The sequence below is a fragment of the Schizophyllum commune genome (assembly GCF_000143185.2).
Source record: "Schizophyllum commune H4-8 unplaced genomic scaffold SCHCOscaffold_11, whole genome shotgun sequence".
NCBI lineage: Eukaryota > Fungi > Basidiomycota > Agaricomycetes > Agaricales > Schizophyllaceae > Schizophyllum > Schizophyllum commune.
Window position 1 is genome coordinate 1,017,440 of NW_026089548.1, and position 15,161 is coordinate 1,032,600.

At 58.2% G+C, this 15,161-nt stretch overlaps 5 protein-coding genes and 1 non-coding gene across 6 annotated transcripts; 2 read left to right on the plus strand and 4 right to left on the minus strand.

Annotated features, from left to right (window-relative positions):
• The first annotated feature begins 268 nt into the window (after nucleotides 1-268).
• SCHCODRAFT_t216 lies at nucleotides 269-369 on the plus strand. Its single transcript has one exon. It is a non-coding gene; the product is annotated as a tRNA-Ser (tRNA).
• A 629-nt stretch (nucleotides 370-998) lies between these two features.
• Nucleotides 999-10,168, minus strand: SCHCODRAFT_02602404 (uncharacterized protein; the record flags this gene model as incomplete). Its single annotated transcript, XM_003028328.1, has 18 exons — nucleotides 999-2,888; nucleotides 3,218-3,483; nucleotides 3,531-3,987; nucleotides 4,027-4,309; nucleotides 4,365-4,500; nucleotides 4,550-4,729; nucleotides 4,779-5,185; nucleotides 5,236-5,384; nucleotides 5,434-5,547; nucleotides 5,885-6,290; nucleotides 6,314-6,337; nucleotides 6,444-6,523; nucleotides 6,587-6,812; nucleotides 7,341-8,517; nucleotides 8,567-8,676; nucleotides 8,730-8,858; nucleotides 8,908-9,341; nucleotides 9,392-10,168. The coding sequence occupies 18 exons, from the start codon at nucleotides 10,166-10,168 to the stop codon at nucleotides 999-1,001; spliced, it is 7,245 nt and encodes a 2,414-aa protein (XP_003028374.1).
• Nucleotides 10,169-11,525: 1,357 nt separating this feature from the next.
• On the minus strand, nucleotides 11,526-12,233 carry SCHCODRAFT_01103828 (uncharacterized protein; the record flags this gene model as incomplete). Its single annotated transcript, XM_003028329.1, has 1 exon — nucleotides 11,526-12,233. The coding sequence occupies one exon, from the start codon at nucleotides 12,231-12,233 to the stop codon at nucleotides 11,526-11,528; it is 708 nt and encodes a 235-aa protein (XP_003028375.1).
• Nucleotides 12,234-12,275: 42 nt separating this feature from the next.
• SCHCODRAFT_060500 (uncharacterized protein) lies at nucleotides 12,276-13,067 on the minus strand (the record flags this gene model as incomplete). Its single annotated transcript, XM_003028330.1, has 2 exons — nucleotides 12,276-12,456; nucleotides 12,505-13,067. Coding segments are annotated over 2 exons (744 nt in total), but the record flags the coding sequence as incomplete, so codon positions are not given.
• Nucleotides 13,068-13,488: 421 nt separating this feature from the next.
• Nucleotides 13,489-14,100, plus strand: SCHCODRAFT_02514844 (uncharacterized protein; the record flags this gene model as incomplete). Its single annotated transcript, XM_003028042.2, has 3 exons — nucleotides 13,489-13,557; nucleotides 13,606-13,810; nucleotides 13,859-14,100. 3 exons carry the CDS (start codon nucleotides 13,489-13,491, stop codon nucleotides 14,098-14,100), a joined length of 516 nt encoding a protein of 171 aa, XP_003028088.1.
• A 192-nt stretch (nucleotides 14,101-14,292) lies between these two features.
• Nucleotides 14,293-14,699, minus strand: SCHCODRAFT_02671746 (uncharacterized protein; the record flags this gene model as incomplete). The annotated part of the gene is made up of 3 exons (XM_003028331.2): nucleotides 14,293-14,410; nucleotides 14,462-14,593; nucleotides 14,644-14,699. 3 exons carry the CDS (start codon nucleotides 14,697-14,699, stop codon nucleotides 14,293-14,295), a joined length of 306 nt encoding a protein of 101 aa, XP_003028377.1.
• Nucleotides 14,700-15,161: the final 462 nt, after the last annotated feature.

Below are 15,161 nucleotides of genomic sequence, written 5' to 3' on the forward strand. Positions count from 1 at the left end.
GGAATTTCGCGGCATTTCCGGATTTTTATAATTGATCATGGCTAATATCTGGTTCGGCAAGTCCCGCGTACACGTGACACGTCGAACTTCAACCGGCGATCGAACAATCGCAAATAGCGTCTGTGCTTCCCCTTGCACGTCGTTAAAAACATATTCATCCTCCATATTTACTTTCTTCTTGTTAGTCTCTTCTTGCGGCGGTCGCGCTGGCGCTGCTAAGTAAGAATCGACCTCACAGTGACTCACAGCGCCTCCGGTGTATGCGGAAGTTCAGATGACCGAGTGGTTAAGGTGATGCCCTGCTACGCCCCGTAGCCTCAGCCCAGGCATTGTGCTTTGCACGCGGGTGTTCGAATCGCCCTCTGAACGCAGCCTTTTGCTTCGCAGTCTTCACGTCGCGGTCCATCAAGCACACTCGGTAGTTATTGATACCACACTTGGCAGTCCTTGCTCGCGAATTTACTCAGGCAGGCGCCCAAACTCTGAGTTACGCTATGACACCGCCGACTGTCACCTTGCTTGCAAGGTATCTACAGCATGCTCATTGACGACGCCACGAGTTTTTTTGCGGCATAAGTACAAACAAAAGATGTCACCCGTCACCTGCCTTCACTAGCGCAGTTCTCAGCGCTTGAGGGGATCTAAGATGGGACTCGCCGTCCTGACCAGTCTAAACAATCGAGGAAGTGCATTCAACAATGTAAGAGAGCGTTGCTCTCTTGAGTCCTTGTGTCCTTAGTTCTCGCAGATGAACCGAACCGCGTGCTAGCGATTGACTCGAAATACAAGAAACAGGATGGTAAGAACTACTCTCAAAAGTCCGCGTGTCCGAATATATAGTACGATCGGGTCCACGTGATGTGGACCCATAGCTGTCCATGTCCGTATACGTAGCGTCCCCATTACACCCTCCCCCTCTGGACGGCGTCAAGCGTCCCAAGAAACCAATGACCACGAGCGCATTGCAGCGCCAGCCCCCAAGCCAATCCCTCACAATCCTACGCGTCGACCGCCCCCGATCCAGCCCCTTCGCCCTGCGGTGGCAGGGGTTGTGCCAAATCGTCCTTCGGGACATCCGCGTCGACGCCCGACTCCGGCTGTGCACTGCCCTCGGCGCTCAATGCGGAGGGGTTGTCGATGGGTGTAGCGGCCACAGCCTCAGGCTGCGACGGCGTCTCCTTGCTCGCATCCCCCATCTCCTCGTCGCGCTCGACTGTGTCACCCGACGCAGTCGGGTGCGCTGCGGGCGGCACGTTGGCCATAACCCACCGCTCAACTGCAATCACCGGAAGCTTACGCATCCGGTATTGCTCTGGGTCATTCGGTGCGTAGATGAAGTTGGGGTCGGCGATCGCGTCAATGCACGTCGGCGGACTGCGGTGCCCTAAGAGGACCTGGTCGCTGCCAGGTAGCGGTGGCGCTGCATAGAACCACTTGGGGTCCTGCGACGATGTGGCCCAGTACGACGGGCCGGGAAGCCCTTGGGGCCATCTTCCGCCATCCTGGAGGACGTGCGACGCGATCGAGTCGAGGACAGCTTGCGATCTGTCGACCTCATCCACCAACTGTAAGTTGACGTAGCAGGCCTCAGCGACGAAGGGGAGCATGTCATTGAACTCGATCGGGTTGATGCCACACTCGCTCGCGAGGAACTTGACGAAGTGGGGCATGTCGAGCGGTCCGTGGTTAGGCGTGAATCGAGACAATGCACGATTGAGCCTAAGTTCCACACCAAACGACTCGCACCAGGCGATGTACCCGACACGGCCATTCCCGGGTCCCGTCGTGGCGAGCTCTCCGATGAGGAGAATCGCTTCCGTCAACCACCTGTACTGGAAGTCGGTGGTGTCGTCGGGCAACATCCGCTGCAGCGTGCACCATGTCCTCACCTGGCTCACGGCCAGGAAGTGCGGGTCCGCGTTGTGCGTTCCCCAACGCATCGTCCGAATGCCTCGCGGCAGGGCGTTCACATTCGTGGCCAGCGTGGTGATCCATACCCCGAGAGGCGCATCTCGGGTTGGCGTCAGCGGACGATCATGACGAGGGTCCGCAACCGTGCGCGGGAGGGCGTTGAACTTCTGGATGATGAGCTGGGTCGGAGTGCGATCCACCCTCCGAGTCCGACCCAAGGGCGCCGTGGCTGCCGTGAGGGCGCCATTGCGGGATATGACCTTGGGCACACGAGTGATGTCCATCATGAGCATCACTTGACGCTCGCGCACGTACTGCAAGGCTGCCGGGTCGCGGATGGCGACCGCGACGGGGTGCAATGGTTCGGCGCGCAACTCCAGTGCCCGCTTGCGTCGCAGTTGACGCCGATCTCGGATCCTCTCACTGTCCGAGTCGGGTTCGCCACTGCCCAAGTCCGACTCGTCATCATCTTCCTGCAGCGGCGTGAAGGTTGGCTCATGGCCTGGTGGGAACACGCCGGGCCCATGCGTCGTGGTCGCCCATCCGTCCGTGCCACCGGTCCAGTTGGCCGGTCGGAATGGCGAGAACGGTTCGTTCGGAGCCCCAAAGGGTCCGAGCCTGAAGTTGCGAGCGCCTCCGCGCCCGCGCGGTCGTCCTCCTCTACAACCTCCTCGTCCAAAGTCACCCCCTCGTCCTGCTCGTGGGCCGGTTGACGTTGGCGCGCGTGCAGGCGCGTTCGACGGCCCTGCCCGTGGCGGTTCGTCAGCGCGCGCGCGCTTCTGCACCGGTTCGCGCGATGGCGACCGCGACAGGAATGACCTGGCCTCCTCCGCCTCTACATCGTCTCTTCGGCGAATCGACCCCGCCGACTCGCCAGCTGCGGACACGTCCTCGCCGTTGTGGAAATCGTCGAGGGCCTCGTCGTAATCCATCCGAATCCACCAGTGGCAGGGGCCAAAAGGCTTTTGTCCATGGCTCTAGCCATTGGGGCCAAATGCATTTCGCACGGCTGTAGCCATTGACGGCTGCAGCCATCGGCTGACCTAGGCTACTGTTCTGAGCCAGCTGAGCCAACCCAGTCAGGCTGAGAGCTAGACTCGGCAGCTCAAGTGCTGAGCTCGATTGACCCAAGATGGGCCGAGCCAGGTATTCCAAGTGAGTTCAGTGGCTTGGCTTCAGCCCAAATCTGATCTGAACACGAGAATGCAATACACATCTAGACTACACATACTCTCAAGACAAGCTATCCACCTCAAAACTTCTAGTCCTTGATCTCCTGCACAACGGCAAAGTCCTCCTCGCTCACCGCAGCCTTCCCCGAACCTGCTGACCAAGCCACGTGGAACGAGGTTCGCAAGCGGCCGTAAAGGTGAGCCTGACGCAGCGCGTATGCGCGTAACCCAGCCCTGCCTGCAGGATCCAGCTCCCCCTCAAAGCGTGCGAGCTCCTCCCAATGGCGACAATTCCAGCGTAGGCACCGGAGGACCCGACGCATCTCCTCGGTGATGATGTTGACCTCCTCAGTCCAGCGCTCGGAGCGTGCGCGCGCCTTCGCCCACTCAACGCGAACTGCTGTGCGAATGTCAGATAGGAACACGAGAACAACAAAGGGAACGTACCATCGTGAACTTGAGCCTCTGTGTCTTGGTTGGGGCCGCCGAGCGCCGTCCAAATCCACGAGGTGAGGTTGCGTCGTGAGTCGGCATCGCGCACGGATGCGATAGCACGATCGCGGGCAGTCAGCGGCGTCGCGTCGGTCTTGCGTGTGTTGCTGATTGCGCGACTGCCACGCTCACCGTGGTTGTTCAGGCGTTCCGTGCTGGCGCCATCGGCTTCTCGGTCGTCGTCGATGCTAAGGTCGCTGCTCCTAAGCTCGCGGAACGCAGGATAGTCGTTGGCGGGGGTGATGCAGAACAGGCCGCGGCGGGCAGCGCGATACTTCTCCGCGACTCGCTCGATCCGTTCGTCGAGACGGGCGATGATGTTGCGTGCGCGTGTAGACTGTTGCTGCCCTGTTGCATGAGCGTTGCGTTCGTTGATGATGTACCGCCTCGCATGCAGGCGGTTGCGAATATCCTTCAACGCGTCAGTGCACTGAGCGACACGTAGGCTCACTTCAACTTTGGCGAGCCCCTCGACGCAGCCTTCTTCACGTTCTTCGCGCGTGAGATTGGATGGCAGCCATATCTTGACCTCTTCAGCATCCGGGGGCGGAGTGTCCGGGTTTCGCGCTTGCTCTTCGGCGAGAGCCTTCGCAACGGCGACCGGCATGAAATGTTCTTGAAGAGCGCGATAGCGCGTCAACTTCTTGAACCACGCGACACGTTGTTCTTGGACCTTCCTGTCGCGGTCCAGGGCGGCGAGGGAGATGTCCGCGGCCATCGCTGCAATGCGACGTCTAACAGGTTTGAGTGTCAGCCTATATACGAAACGGCCAAAAGTCGTGTACTCACTGCATTTCCTCAAGCTGCAAGCCAAGAACGACGAAGGCAGCTTTCGTCGTCGCTCGCATGGGAGTTCGGCCCAACTTGATGTCTTCGGCCTCGTCGCGCACTAGCTGGGCGCGAACACCCTGCTCGGAAGGTCCTTCTGTAGCAACGTGTCAGTAAGCTGCAGACGTTCGAGCACTGGGACGTACCAGAAACTTGAGGCATGAACGGGTTTGGCTTGCTGACATCGTCGCGTTCGTACTCGTCGTACATTTTCTGCCAGGTCTTGAGCACTTGCGGCTCCAGGGCCTGCTCGATGTCGAGGAGCTCTGCGCGGCGTTGCTCTCGCTGCGCTGTTGCAAGCTTGTGGCGACCCTCAAGGACATGGCCTAAGCATTGTTGTTAGTAGACCCTACGACATGCGATTCGTATCCATACCTTGCCCCACGTTCTTCTGGACATTGTGATGCGCTGTCCAGTGCTCGATGACACCGTCGCGCACCCCTTCCCCCATCTCCTTAGTAGCCGCCGCCATACTGTTCATCTGCGACCAGATTCGCTCTGGCCCCTCGCCGTCAGGCTTTCCGGCACCACACGCGTACCGTACGGAGTTCGCGCTACGGCAGGCAATATCGTGGACATTGCCATGCCAGACAGGCAGGCAAACGTCGACGTCGAAGATGGGCCGCTGGTTGGAAAACTTGGGCTGGATGGCGGCGGGCAATTTCTGCACGCGGGCGAGGAGTCCTTTCTTCCATTGGCAGCCGATGTCGTATGTGAGCATTACTCGGGGTACTTGCTCCCCCTGCAGTGAGGACCAAAATATATAATCCATATTCGCATATCTAGGTTTCCGTCAGTCAGGCGAACATATATCTGGACTTGCACGACGTACCTCTCTCCCTTCTGAAGATCGCCGAGGCCGTTGGGCCGTATGGTCTCGTGGCGCGTACAAGAACATGCGCCGCATCCAGATACACGGCAGCCTGTTGTTAACTTCGTGTCCTTCTCCATGAGCGCCGCAAACGAAATGCAAGTGCTGACCTGAAAGTGCGTGTCATTAGCAGAACTGGAGCTATGGAAGGTGACGTACATCTTCCTCATTTACATATCCCTTGAGGTGCTCCTTGAATTGCTGAGGTTCGACGAAGCAGCCAGAACCGCCGCCCAGAGCTGCGTCCGAGCGCGCGTTCTTGCGAAAGCGGTTCTTGAGCCGAAAGTTTGCATCCATGGAGAGGAAAAGTGTATGAATATATCTGCCATACGTTAATCGGACGCAGCCACAGAACGTCGAGGTGAAGTACTCACTGTGTAGGGTCTTCGCGCCATCTTGCCGGCATATTGACACCTTCGCGAGGACAAGCCCAGCATCGCACGGCAGCCTCGCCGGGTAGCGTGCCAGCGATGCCACGCGCGTCATGCGCGCGTCCCGCGCGCATCATTCGGTGTAGGAACGCCCATTGTCGAGTCATCACTCCGAAAGATCTATAGCACTCCTACTCATCCGTAAGTAATCGTTAGCCATACAGTGAGTGAGAACTCACTGCGAGGGGCAGCAATCGGAGCGCATTCCCCGAGGTTTGCAGTGAGGTAATGAAATCGCGGACGTTGGTATTCGCGATGGCGGTGAGCAGCATGAAGTGGTCGAGCGCGGAGAACAGCGCGCATGTGCCGGGCTCGATAACGGTGGCAGGATACCACCCTTCGCGAAGTAGTTGTTGTACGTGATTGGCGCGCTCGCCGCGAGAGCAGGCACAATATCGAATGTTGACGCGGCATATGTGAGTGGCCGCGATCACGGTCATCGAGTAGACCGTTGGCTGGGGCGCGGGGCACGGCAGTCCACCATGACCGACTTGGTAGACGAGCCCGAGGTCCTTGAGTGAGACCAGCTTGTCCCAGAAATCGCCGGTCCAGCGCTGTTCAGCCAACTTGAGTTCGTTGCACGGGCTGGTAAGGACTGTGAGACGTACCGCGATGCGATGGAGCGGCAGGTGCTGGTGTTGTATCAAGCAGCAGCTTCCACAAAGAATGTGTACGCCGCAGTCGGTGCACTTGAAGAACGACATGTTGGGAGATGGGCCGGCCTTGCACGACGCACACTTCAGGTTCTGATGATCGCCGGCGAGGCCTTCATGACGCAGAAGCTCGTGGAGGAACATCTGGTCGTAAGGTCTCCAGCACTGCATAGGGTCGTCCTTCGAAAAATTAGCGTGATATGTCAGGACTGATGGACAATAACGCACCGACGCGTATCTCTTGCGCTTGCCGGTAGACGCGTCGGTCACTTCGATAACCTGGTCCTCGCAGCTAACGCCCTCGCCCATCATGAAGAAGGGTATGTACTCCTCGAGGGTGTCCGAGCGCGACGGCGCTATTGTGGGCTGCCATGCGTCCACATCGTCGCCCTCTTCATGCACGCGACGCCGTTGAGCCACGGGCACCAATACATCGGAGTGGCGTGCGTGTCGCCTGACATCAGTGGAGAACTCGATTCCCCGACTGACTCTGACACGCGAAGTGGACGCGGTCGAGGCGGTCGTACTCCTTGAGGGCAGATACGATTCCGTTATAAGCTGTGGACCCGCCGTCCTCTTGCTTTGCGATCCGGATTTCCGCGAGCGATTAGACATAGCAAAGGAATGAGAAGAGAATGTGGTGAGAGAAAAGATCGTGAGGGAAACGCGCGCAGAAGGACGGTGAGACGGGCGAAGGGGTGGTGGTCGGCGGTCTCAAGCTTGTTGACAGTGGCTGTGCGATGCCGCGGTCTTGTGACGCAAGTCCCCATTTGGAAGTAAATGTGCTCATATTTTCAACGCGAACACTAAATTACTGTACGTATCGAGATTCTACTCATTTGCCCTGGACTTCTTCTCTACCATAGCATGTATCATAATCTGTAGGTCACGAACAGCAATAGCCCATTGTTTTTCCAGATCACGCAGCCTCGGGTCCTGAACCGCCGACTCCTTGCTGCGGGACAAGCCCTCCCTCACCCACTTCAACACGACGACGAGATTTAGGACACCGTTGATCCCGCTACACTCCAGCTTGCCCATGTCGTCCTCGGACACCGTGCACGGTTCGAGCGTCCCGTCTGCTCGAGTGTTCCGCCAGCTGGGAGACAGGCGACGGTACCACTCCCACCATCTACGAAGGAGGCCCTGCGCAGACGAGAAGTCTTTCAGGTCGGGCTCGCCGCTAAGGCCGCGATTCCATCGTGCGTGACTGACCCAGACCCCGACTTCCTTCGGACGGGTGTTGAGTGTGGGTAGTGCTTTTGCAACCCCCTTCGCGTTGCTGTAAGCATATGCCTCCTCCCACAACGCATAGTCTCGGAGGAGTGCTTCCCAGTCAGGCCCGAAGTCATGAGCAACGTACTGCCACGCATCGCGGAACCACGCAGCTGCCGTGTTTTCGCGAGCGCTTTGGGGAAGCTGTACCGCTGAGACGACGGCCGCGGGCGCTGTAGGGGAGGGCGCGCGTGTAGTGGGAGATGGGGGTTGAAGACTCGCGCGTGATGCGGAAGCAGGGATGGGAGGCGACTCTGAGGGCGCGCTGGATGTGTTACGCAGATCCGGGCCATTGACAGAGGTGGCAACCCCTGCACGTCGTGCAGCCTCATCGCGTGTGATCGCCGACGGGGCGTGTTCGCGTTGACGCTGTAGCGCCGACGAACGTGCGCTCTGCCGACGCGATGCTACAGGCTGCTCGGGCTCGATGGGCGGAGGGTTGACCTGTCCGAGGAGCAGAGGATCGATGAGCAGAGGGTCGACCGGCTTAACCGGCTCACGCTGCTCGATAGGCTCGGGGGTGAGATGCTCGACGCGCTCGGGGCAGAGCTGCTCAACGCGCTCAGGCGTGAGCTGCTCAGTGGGCTCGGGGGCGGGTCGAGAATGCTGGAGCGGCAGGCCGACAGGTTGCTGAGACGCGAAGGCGGGGGTCTGATCGAGGGAGGGAGTGTCCATGGAGGACGACGTGGTGTTCTTCTTCTGCCGCTTGCGCGCGCTGCCGCTAGTATTCGCGAGCGGTACTTCGTCCTCGTCCTCGTCATTGTCTTCGCCGTCGCTCTCGTCGTCGTCCTCCATTTCTTGCGCCGTGAACTCCGTCCTACCGAGGCTGCCGGGAGTATGAACGTCTGGAGCATTCAGGTCAACGGCCGCGCATTCCTCGGGACCTAATGACGCGATCAGCATTGGATGTGGGACGAAAAGCCTGCGACGTACTCCAGATTGTCTCAATGTACTCCAACCACGAGCCCAATACATCCTTCTGGTAGTGGGACTCATCCCATAGCGAGAACGGGAGGCCTTCAAGATTCTTCCCCATGACGAAGCTGAATACGGCGTGAGCAAAGCCAGCCAGCTATAGACGAGATGGTGTACATACTGTCTGGCTTTAGGTTTACCACCTTCCTCGGGCAAGCGCGCACCGACAAGTAGTACGACGTTCCCATCCATGCGCGAGACGATGCCGCGGAGGAGGGGCTCAACAAACGCGTCTAGGCAGTCCCACGCCCTAGAAGATGTCAGTATCCGGCACAATTCATCAGTACGCGGTTACTCACTTCTGAATGGACTTCGCATCGCGTCTGGGGGGCTCTTTTAGAGCCTTCTCCCAAGCCTCCTTCTCCTCCCGTGCGGTCTGCCGAGCGCGCGCGCCATAGCCAGCCTTCTCCGACGCCGGCAGCTTGTCGAAGTAGTTCTTCTTGATCCAGCCCATGGTCCAATTGACGGACTGCTTCTCGATCATATTTTTGCCGTTCATGACGAAGCCTTTGGAGGCCATCTCGTCCTCGAATGCCGCCCCGGCCGCTACGGAGGCGTCCGGGTGCTCGTGTGCGTATTGCTGAACGGGCTGAAGCGCTTTCTTGGCACCTTTAGGGCTCATACCGCAGAGTTGGAGTACGAGGCGGTCGAAGGGGTTGTTTCGGTTGGCACGATACTGCTGCCGATACCCAGGAACCTTCTTCGCGCGCCAATGCACCCAACGATGGAGCATCTGTTGAATATGAGCGTCAAGGTTGCAAGTTTAATATCTGCACGACTCACCCCATTCAGCTCGGTGAGAATCGCGGATCGTTCCGCCTCCTCCTCGTCGGACAAGGGCTCGAGCACAGGAGGGTTCAAGGGATCGTACTCCGGCAGCGGTGTCGTAGGTTCCTTGGTGTAAGGTAGGGTCCACGGGATCTTGGCGTGGTATTCGGCGCACAACTCGCGAATGACTGCCTGCCCAGCAGGCCACCCTCCTTTGGCGACGGCGTCGACGTAGCGGGGGACGTAGGGCTTCATGAATTCTTCGCGCACGCCCTCCGCCCAGTTCTTTCGATTACGACGCTCTTCTTTGGGCTTTCCGCCTCGCTTCCGCTTTTTCCCGGCGCCCTTACGAGCAGGCGCCGGAGGACGCGTCGCCGCTTGAGCAGGCGCCGTACGTGTCGGCGACGACGGAGGAGCTGGCAACGAAGCGAGAGGAGAAGGAGATGCCGGGGGAGGCGGCTGCAGCGGTCGCGTCGTCGTGGTTGGCGCTTGGGCTGTAGCTGGCTCTGGCTGGGTCGGACGCGGCGAAGCGAATGTCGTAGTGGGCGGCGTCTCGGTCATTGGGTACGAGAACTGTCGGCTCGCGTCAGGAGGCGATTGGACCGTCGCAGTCGGATTCTGGACGGGCGGCGGCCACGTAGGAGGCGGCCATGTTGGGGGTGGCCCCGACATAGGAGGCCCGTCCATTCCCGCCGGGCTAGGGCGCCATGACCAGGAGGATGGCTGCGTCGACATCGGCGGCGGCGGCGGCAGAGCACCAGAGGTCTGCTCTGAGGAGAGGCCGTTCTCCATGAGAGGGGAAGAAGACGAGGAGGAAAAAAAGAGACTTGCCGAACTCCACCGCTCGGGCGCCAGTCCCGTCTGGCATAGCACCCGGCAATTGCAATTAGAGGGCGAACTTGTCGCGACGAGATCGTGCTCAAGATCGGGACATGTGGCTTGAAAGCGGAAGCTTTTTTTCCCCGCGTTGAGCGCCACTGTACAGACAAAGTCGGACATCGAGAGATAGAGCTGAAAATCCAGTCAGTCACTGCCGCACAACAAGATAGCATACCTTTCATCTTTCAAGGCCTCAGATCAAGGAAACGGAGCTATTCGTTGATGAGTTGAATCGAGCAAGGTGAGTACCCAAGGGTGGCGCGCATCCCCGACGTACCGAGATACTCACCTGGTATGAGATGTCTCGCTCAGCCATAAACACCTAATATTTGGGCTGGATATTCAACATTCTGTAGGGAGTGGTTAGTACACAGAGAACTTCACTCACGGCTAACCTCGAAGTCGTACCTGCTATAGTCGCCGCTCGAAGGTTCGTCGACCAGATCGTCGTCCCATTGGGCATATATCAGTGATACATTCGATCCATGCTGTAAGCTTGAAGGATCAACATTCATGGCAGCTCATAACAACGAACCTGAGGTCCTCGCTGACATGCGACGAAAGCGCGATGGAGGTACGAGTAGAAGTCGAACTTCACGTTCCCACGCACATGCGAGTTTGACCCTACATGGCTCTCGCAACAATATCGTGGAGTGTGCGCATTCAGATATCGTTCAGAGAGTAGTATACAAGCCCACCGTGGTTATTAGGTATCACAGAGAACACGATGAATTGATTGCACACATCGACGGTATGAGATGCGAGATCTCGAAGGCGTGTAAGTTCGAGTGTCCTGTTCGAGGATCCACTGTAGTCCCAAGCGCTCGCTCAGCTCCCGCACGCAGCCTGAGTAGCGCATGTAGCGGTTGTGTATGAGGAGGATTGGTGGTAAGGCCCAGTCAGCTATACCTACGTCGATGATTTCCTGCAGGCCCTTCTCCTTATTGCCTCAAATGTTCCTGGGTATTCTGAACTACGGACAAGGAATTATCAGTCGTTGTACAACTTGTCCAAGCTGCGACTTCGATATACGATGTAGCTTTTCGTACTCAATTACTTGGCATTAAGTACGGCAAGATCATGCGAGTCAGATACTCGTTGGGGGACTTCATGGTTCTGGTGTATCTCGTCATGCGCGACTTGAGCTTTGCAAGTTCTCTACTTGTTGCATGCACTCTACAAGAATACAGGGATCGGTTCTGTGATTTCGAGGTAGCTATTGAAACAGTATATTGAGTTGTACTATGAGTTCTCCAAGTACCATTACATCTCAATCGCTGTCCTCCAAGTCGGTCAGGTCCGAGTCACTATCCTCGAGTTCGGTGAGATCAGAGTCGCTATCCGTACCGTCGCTGTGCGAGCGGAGCTCCGTGAGGGTGGAGTACATGGCAAGGCCCTTGCGATAGCGCATACTGGCCTTCGCCACCTCCTCTGCTCGCTCCTCCGGGCTCAGGCTGGCGAGGAACGCCTCCTTTGTCTGAAAGCCCTGGTCAATCCACCGAATGAGCGCACCTGCAGTATACTGCGTTATTGAGTAACGCGTCTCGTTCGGGCCTACAGGGACATTGGAGTGTGTGAGTATGCCCGACGGTATCACGATCGTCGAACCCGGCGGGAACTCAATCACCAAGCGCAGTTCCCACAACACTAGGTGCCCCCCGCGCTTGTAGTCGTAGTTGCCCAGCGCTGTGATCGGGCACCAACCCCACGGGAGATTCGCGAAGTCCTTGTGCGGGAGGCAAACGGTCTGGGGACCGTAGTTGACGGTAGTCGCGGCCCAAACACTTGCGCGATAGTTGTGGCGCAGTGACGGCTTCTGGGTGCGCAGGACGCGCCGGTTGTGGCGGAGATAGGTGTGGAGCTTGGGGGCCCATCCCTGGGCGACTCCGTTCTGGTAGCCGGAGATGCGAGGCATGGCGGGGTGCTCAAGGATGCGGCGGAAGTGGGGGGCGTTAGCGGGGTATTCGCTGATGGACATGGGCTCTTGCTGACCGCCGCCGTAGGAGTGGCCGTGCGGGGTCGCGGGGAAGGGCCCGCGACGGTGGCGCAGCTGGTGGGACTTGAAGCGGATATGGGGGCGGGTGTTCTCGATGGTGTCTGCGAAGTCTCGCATGAGGGGGTCCCAGTCCGGCGCTTGATCAGGACGGCCGGCGAGGAGACCGAACACCGTCTCGCCATTGTCCACAAAAGGACGTGCTTTACTGAGAGGGGTGTCAGGGGTAATCGTGGGGGGCCTATAGGTTACGCACCGCCCTTCCCAAGTTACCAGATCAAACTGAAACTTCGAGTTCGGCCCGACAAGTTCTTCCAGCTGATACACGCGGTGAGGGGCGGGCTTGTCGCGCATGGCAGTGTACCCGGTCTTCGTGACGCGCACACCGGTGAGTTGCAGATTGGTGGGGATGGGCAGCGCGGGGTCGATGTGCTTGCGACGCGTCGACGCGCGTACCTCAAGGTCGGGCGCGTCCTCCGCCGGCACTTGCGCCTCCTGACGCTTGCGCTTGCGAAGCGCGTGGTTGCGCTCGCGGGTGCGTTTCTTGTGACCGCGCGGGGGCGCGTCAGGCACAGTGCATGGTACGGGGGCATTGGGGTGTGGCGTGGTGGGGCTGCCGGCTGATGCGACGCGTTCGGCGGCGAGAGAGATGGTCGCCCCTTCAAGATCGTAGTCCGTGTCTTCATCCGAAGCCTCGTCGCGCTCCTCCTCGATGCTGCGCTGGATGTAGCTCGCCAAATCGAAATCGGTGTCGACAACGCGAATCGCCTCCCCGTCCCATTCACTGAACGTGTTGCCGGACCTGAGCTGACGCTGCATAATCTGTATAGCCGTCAGACCGATAACCCAATGCGCAGTGGGGCGTGTGGTGCGACGGGAGCAAAATAAAAATTTCAAAGGGCTGGTCGGCAGCCGTGCATCAGCCTCCGGTCCCCCAGGCTTGAGAGTCACGTATCGCGTCCGCACGGCAAAGACACAGCCCAAAGGAATAGAAAGAGAACACAAAGAAGGGGCAGAAAGGGGAGCATACCTGCGTCTGGCCGGGATCGTGGTGGTTGAGAAGGAAGACGTGATTTTACGTGACTATCAACAAGCGGCACGAGCTGAGCGTGCGTATCACATGATTGAAGTTGAACTTTCGGCGAAATCACGATGTCACCAGTAATTGCCAATGTAATTCATCACTTGCAGGATGTGCCTATCTGGGATCGCATCTTCGTATCTTTCACTGACGACCGTCATGTCTATGATGCGCGCTCCCCCGCGCAAGCGGGCCTGCCGTCCTCCTCAAGAGCGGCAGCAACTCCTGGTCATTGAATCGTAGTCTCTGGGAGATGCTGTACTCATTCACCCTTAGGAATATCTACTTCCCTCACCACCCCAGCCGGATAAACCGTCTTATCTTGCCGAGGACCCGGTGGAGCGGAAGCGCCTCCTCGCCATTGAGCGGGTGCGCGCCAGCATTCGGGAGCACGTCTACGACGCGTGTGATCCTAAGCACTGGGAGACATGGTCGGACGACGACCCCTACGACCCCATCATCGACTATGAGCAGCTCAAATGTGAGTCCGCAAGTTGGGATGCAGAACCTGTACTCACATTAAGATCAGTCCGGTACAAATGTTTCGCGCTTGTCGCGCTCCCCAGCCTCTACGACTCAGACGATGAGGCTGAGATGGAGATGGTTGTCCGCCTGCCCGGGATGCCTATGATCCTCTGGGCAACGCTCGATGGTCGGCGTGCTCAACTCGTACTCCAGGACGCGATCACGCAGGACTGGCTTGCACGCGGGGGAGACCCGCCGCCTCAGCCCGTCCCGAACACATGGATTGACGTAGATTCAGATGAATAGTTGATGTATTTGCATGTAATCCAGACGATGGCGGCGATCGCCTTATACTACAGGGCTACGACACCTTTCAGATGGTGACGAGAGGAGCATGGAAAGTGTTTGAATCATGTCAGCACGTTTGTGAGAAGGGAGAAGATAAAAGACGCACCGGCCTTTCCAACTCAAAACCTCGCAATCGAGGACGTGATGGAACTACGACGGGGACACGTCTGTAGACGCGCCGCTGAACAGAACCTCGGCGGGAGGGAACTTCGCGTGGTACGGGACATGATCGACGAATCCCTTGGGGCGGTGTGCTTTGTGATACGTCCTAGCAAATGAAGTCAGCAAACACTACAATGAGCGAGAGATGAGCACGCACATGTAGTACCCTCTCAAGTGCTGCAGCACATCGGCGTCTCGATAAGGCGAAGCCGTCTTGCATTGCGGCTCACGCGCGTCTGCGGGTCGCGAAGTTGCACGCTGGGAGGCATGTTCTTGGTGACAATCGCGGCTACAGATTCGAAGTCATGAGCAGTTACGCGAGGATTTAGAACGACACACCTTTCGTCGAGCATCATTTTCGACGCGCGTCGGCCAGAACAACGTTTCTTCGCCATATTCCAGTAGGAAGAGGTGGGGGCGAGCCGGCGGCCGACAACGCCGAACGTCCGGATTACACATTTCGACCGACATTCCCAAGTCACTCCTAGCCCGGCAGTTCAGATGTACGCAAAGTTTCCCATTGTATTATCATTTTACTTGAATATATAGGGGCATTAAGGATGTCTTGTGTACGTAGGTAGTGGCCTGATGATATCGCATGCGCAAGAGACGTGCGCGCCGCCAGTTGTACGTCTAGGAAGGGGGAATATGCTCGCGCGGCGGGAAAATGGACTACATAGAAGTATAAGTCGTGTTTTCGGGTTCAGACTCATACTTGACGCACCTCGGCAGGAGAACTGGGTTCGCCTTCGTACAATGGGCTCTTGCTGTCACTACACGGCGAAGGAGCACGTCGCGTGCGACGGCAGAGCACATGGTGAGTCATATCTAATAGTATCGATTAGCAAAGTTTGCTC